Source organism: Cucurbita maxima, unplaced genomic scaffold, assembly GCF_002738345.1.
Source record: "Cucurbita maxima cultivar Rimu unplaced genomic scaffold, Cmax_1.0 Cma_Scf00033, whole genome shotgun sequence".
Classification (NCBI taxonomy): domain Eukaryota; kingdom Viridiplantae; phylum Streptophyta; class Magnoliopsida; order Cucurbitales; family Cucurbitaceae; genus Cucurbita; species Cucurbita maxima.
In genome coordinates, this window is record NW_019272049.1 from 1392135 (window position 1) to 1397527 (window position 5393).

The 5393-nt window shown below is 33.5% G+C and overlaps 1 protein-coding gene across 1 annotated transcript; it reads right to left on the reverse strand.

The window, feature by feature from the left end:
• Positions 1 to 245: 245 nt before the first annotated feature.
• On the reverse strand, positions 246 to 1178 carry LOC111467134. Its single transcript, XM_023111913.1, has one exon. The coding sequence runs from the start codon at positions 1176 to 1178 to the stop codon at positions 246 to 248; it is 933 nt and encodes a 310-aa protein (XP_022967681.1).
• Between the last annotated feature and the right edge of the window lie 4215 nt (positions 1179 to 5393).

Here is a 5393-nt window from a genome sequence, read left to right on the forward strand (position 1 = left end):
TTTAAAAAAAAAAAAAAAAAAAAAAAACATGCAAATTTATTGTTATAGAAGAGATATAACACACAAGGATATTACACATAGAAATGAGATTGAAACCTAAAGAAAAACAAACATAGCTGAACAAATAAAAGAGCTTATTATCACGTGATGCCCTCCAATCTCGTAAGTGAACTCAAACAAACAACGTACATAGACATGACCTAAAGTTCAAATAACATCGAGAATACAAATATATGATAGTTTAACTAGTTGAGGTATGCTCTTGGCTTTCTCAAATACTTGTCCATATGTATTTCTGCTTCACCAGTAATGTTAGAAGCATATGCAACGAGGCAATCTTTCATATCGCCCGACTCGTTATTCCGTTGGCAATAAAATTTACCTACACACAAGGAAACCAATTCTTTGTTTTCCTTTGTTTTTGTCCTTTTAATGTGAAATAAAGAGTTGCAATGAGGGGATGGATGACCTGATGAACAATCAGCAAGAATCACTTTAGAATCATGCCTCCACAATAAACCATTAGATTTTGATTTAATGTAAATACCATGGTCTGTTTGGTGGCATTCAAACCATACTGTTAAGCGCTGATTATCATCAGCTGAGAACTTTAGATATGCGATGCCATCAATTGGATCAACTTGAAGGTATTTTCCATTGTCACCCTTGAATGCAACTATTGTTGGTTCTTTCGAGCTAGACATATCCCATGATTCGAACAATTCGAACACATCTGATTCAAGTCGAGTCGATGGATCGAGTCCATTTCCAAAAATGGAAAGAAGGGATTGAGAGTAGGTCTCCGATACGGAAACGTTCATATTAAGATTGACATGGCGGAGTTGTACTTGATCATGATCCGAATTTATAAAAATCCATTTAAATAGAGTGCATGTGAGACTAGACTGATCTTCATTTGGCTCATCGGCTTCGGCAACGATCCAATGCTCGTCTTGCTCGTTGTTACTTAATCGACAAACCCAATACTTGTCGTTGAAAACTGATCTTATACTAAAGAGTTGTTCAGCTGTCTTGGCCATCTCGACGTTGAATAAGGAATACGTCGATGGCGGGTCGTCTCCTGAGAATTGGAGGAAGCCATGTAGCTCGGAGTTGTCATTAATGTAGGACAAGTATTTTTCGTTGTATTTAAGGCTGAATGGACCAGATATTGCCATGTTTTTTGACTTTCACACAACTCAACTGCTTTTCACTTTTTGCTTGTACATTACCCACATGATCAAACCCTATTTATAAGAGAAAACAAGAACAAACATAATGAATTTAATTTCAAATTGTTCTTCACGTGGTCGGGTTTTTTTAATTTTATTTGAAGAATCTTCATCAATTACATAATCCATTTCTGTTTTTAATATTTTTTAAAATCAATTTAGTAAACGTTGAAGTCGGCTACTCACAAACTTACATAACATCATCTTTTGTAAGTTTGCATAAATTTTTTAAAGAAAATATTTTGGCCAATTAATGGAGGAATTGGAAGATAGCAAAAATTTCAATTTTTTTTTTCTTTCTAAATTAATGTTACAACTCGATCTTCGAGACTTCGAATTTTAGACCGTGACAAAAAGAAATGAAAGTAGAAACAAATAAAATAAATAAAAAAATACCGTAAAATTTTATTACAAATAGCACCACAATTAAAAGCAAATTGAAACTCAATACAATTGGTATTGTATATGTTTATTGCAAACAGGGAATGAGCTCGAGATACAATTTCAAAGAATATATAAATACCCAAAATATACGGACTGGATTGACGTTCTGGGACGACTCCCTTTGTGACTGCATAGCACCCGAATGCTCTCCCATCTCGACTGACATTGAGCGTACATCTTAAAAGTAAATGTAGAAAGGGATGAGTGTAAAATATTCAGTAGGTAACCTACTTGTAGGATCTCATCGCATCCAATTCCTAGTAGATTACCACATATTTTTTCTTTAGACTTTAGGAAATTCATGCTTATTTCTATAGTTATTTGAGCTATTGGGAAGGCTTCAAAGTTTCAAACGGTTCTCGTACTTGTCACAGATCCTATTGGAGTTTGGAAGCTATTCATCGAGTTTTAGTACTGCGGATTTACTGAACGGCGTATCCCATCTCGGAGTGAACTTTTATTTTCTCATACTTAGTAATCTTGAATAGTCATGGCAACCAATGACTGATATTCTAGGTTGAGGTGTGACTTTAACATATTGTATAGGACAGTACGTTGTCTTGTCTGAACATATCTATGTAAGTTTAACCGATGACTTTTCCACAAAAAAAAAAAAAATCACAATCCAATACCTGAGGGAGCAACCCCGAACACCTGCAACCTACTAAGTCTACCCAGGTGGTCCCTTGCCCCCTCTCAGGCGGGTTTACTATTTAGTCCCTCGTCCTCATTGAAAATAAGTAAACACCTGAAAAAGAAATGTAGAAAGGGATAAGTATAAAAACACTCAATAAGCAGTCTACTTGTAAGTTGTCGTCATATCTAATTCCTAATAGGTTACCACGAGCTTTTCTCTAGGAAGTTCGGATCTAATTCTACAGCTATTTGAACTTCTGGGAAGGACTCAAAGTTTCGAGCGATTCTGATACTTGTCACAGACACTATCAAGACTTGAAAGTTGTTCATCGAGTTCTAACACGGTACAAGCTCTTTCCTAATTCATTTTTTAATTTGGGGATGGTTTGTAGTATAGGTGGAAAATTAAAATGTAATCCAAAATTATTGCATGGAAATTAGAAAAAAAAAAATTAAAAGTTGTTTTCATTTATATATTTTTCACACGGCAAGAAATCATATGCATGTGGTATCCATCATAATGTATTTATTAAATTTGTAATGATTTGAAGTTTACATTAAACGACATAATTTCATTATTTTGAGTATAGAAAATTAAAATTTTGTATTTGTTCATTAATTAATATTTTAAGTCTCCACATGATAAGTTGAGTAATTGTACCAATCATACTCTATTTATTTAATTTGAATCGATTTAAAGTTTAAATTAAATTATGATTGCACATATTTTTTTCAATATGAATAACGTATTTATTAATATAAATGAGAAATTTATAAAAAAAATAAGTTATATGTACCTATCATATTTAATTAATTTTGGCATGTTGTAGCTTAAAAAGGACATACAACTTTTGTTTCCTTAATTTTCATAATGGTCGTTTTTGTTTTAAGGTTGTTTCAATAATTGTCCTTGAGGTTGACAAGGTTGTAAGAGGGGTGTGATATAGCTATGGGGTTAACAAGGTTGAGAAGGGAAAGAGAGTATATGCTCATTTCGATTGTTTATTTGGTTTACGATCATGTATGTTCATTTAATTTGTGGGGTTGGATCCCTTAAGGACCCATCCCGAATGAAACAAAGAATCTCGTTTAGACGGAGAATGGAGGAGAGAGAGGGAACGGGAATAGAGTCTGAGACGAATATTATATTCTCTCTCTACGTTCTTGCTCAATTTCTCGTCCATAAAAGCTTTACTCATCAACTAAATCTTAATCGTAAACCTAACTCGATTGTCAAGGGTTTAAATAATTATAGAACTGGTTTATGATCTATAGCTATACTTTAGGGGGATTATTAGGGAATTTTCTAGTTAATTTGGCTTAATAAACCTTTCCCAAGAAGTAGGGGTCCATAGTAGTACCTTGAGAGTTAACTGAACTTTATTCATGCACGTGATTATTTATGAGATTATACGGAGATAATTAGAGGTTCACCAAGTAGCCCCTAATCGTAAACCGTCGATTGTCGGAGGTTCGAATAACTATAGAACTGGCTTAAGATTTATGACTATACTCTGGGGATTATTAGGGAATTTGGCGTTTAGTTTCCTCATAGTGAACTTGTCATCAGTGTTAAGTTTCCTCGAGGTCTACAAGTATCTTGAGTGTTGGTTGAACTTTAGAGTGCATGAATCTAATGAGAACATATGACTAGCGTCAAGATCGTTCATCGAGGGCCTATTTTACAATTATGATGTTTTTAATTTTTAGACTATCGTTTGTAATATTTAAGCTAAAGACTATAATGATTTTTTAGAATGTAGATTTGATGAAACGGTTTATAAGAATGAATATTGTCTTCTTTTTTTTTTTTCACGGACAATATAAGTTTTTTTTAGAATGGTTTGTCCTCAATTTTAAGTTTTCTAAGAAAATTTATAAGTTGTCTAGTGTCACAGTCATGCTTGTCCATGACGTGTTGTATATGGTTGCATGTTGGATGTCTAAATCATGCTCGTTCCAAACCCCTTTTATTTGCTTCTATGTGTCTAGGTATTTACTATTCCTATTATGTGGGGTGTATGACCAAAATCGTGTCTACACCTATCAGCTCTAAAATGCCCCTACCCATGTTATATGCTATCAAAGTTGTGGTTATTGTTTATTCGTTTTTAGCCTATAACATTATTTTCTTTCAAATTGTGTTCAATGCATTTTCTTGCTCAGGTTTTCTAAAATATTTCTCTCAAACTTGACCTTAGGCTCGATCATACGTTAAGGTTATTCGCAAAGTTTGACTTTCACATAATTAACTTATTCGATGGGTTATAAGAAGTGTCACACAATCGTTATCCCACAGTCATAAGAGTGCGATTGTGACATCTAGCAGATCATTTCTCCAAAAACAAACACGTTTAACATAAGAGAGCTCTTGTGGAAGTTGCACATTAACGGTATATGTGATAATTGTCATTACTTTTTAATCTTTGTAAGGAAAATTGTATATCTTCAAGATCCCTCTCATTTTGATGTCATTGCGGTTCATTCATGTGTCTTTCTTCTACTCGAGTATCGATCACATAACAATCAATGTGATATCCTACATTGGTTGGGGAGAAGAACAAAACTTCCTTTAGAAGTGTGTGAAAACTTTTTCCAAGTAGACGCGTTTTAAAAACCTTGAGAAAAAGCCCGAAAGGAAAAGCCTAAAGAGGACAAATCTGCTAGCGGTGAACTTGGACAGTTACAATCATCTTTTGCCTTTCTTCGTTTTCAAATCAAATCTTATTAGAAGAAGTTCCACCTTATTTCCAACCTAGATTTGATACCTAACACCATGGCATCCCCTTGGTTATCATGAGATCTAGTCACGCTACCCGTTTGTCTTGAATTAAGCTACCAAAAAGGAATGTGTCGTATTGTTAGTCACTAATAATTATCAATTATATTAAGCCTTTATCAACTATACTTGCATATACGTTCAAGATATCTCTTATTCGAATAAGATATCAGTTCATTCATGTACCTTTCGTATCTAGGTGTCACACCTCAAATGTAAAAGACATCTAATAAATCCCTTTCTTTTTTTTTTTTTTTTTTTTTTTTTTTTTTTTTTTTTTTTTTTTTTTTTTTTTTTTTTTT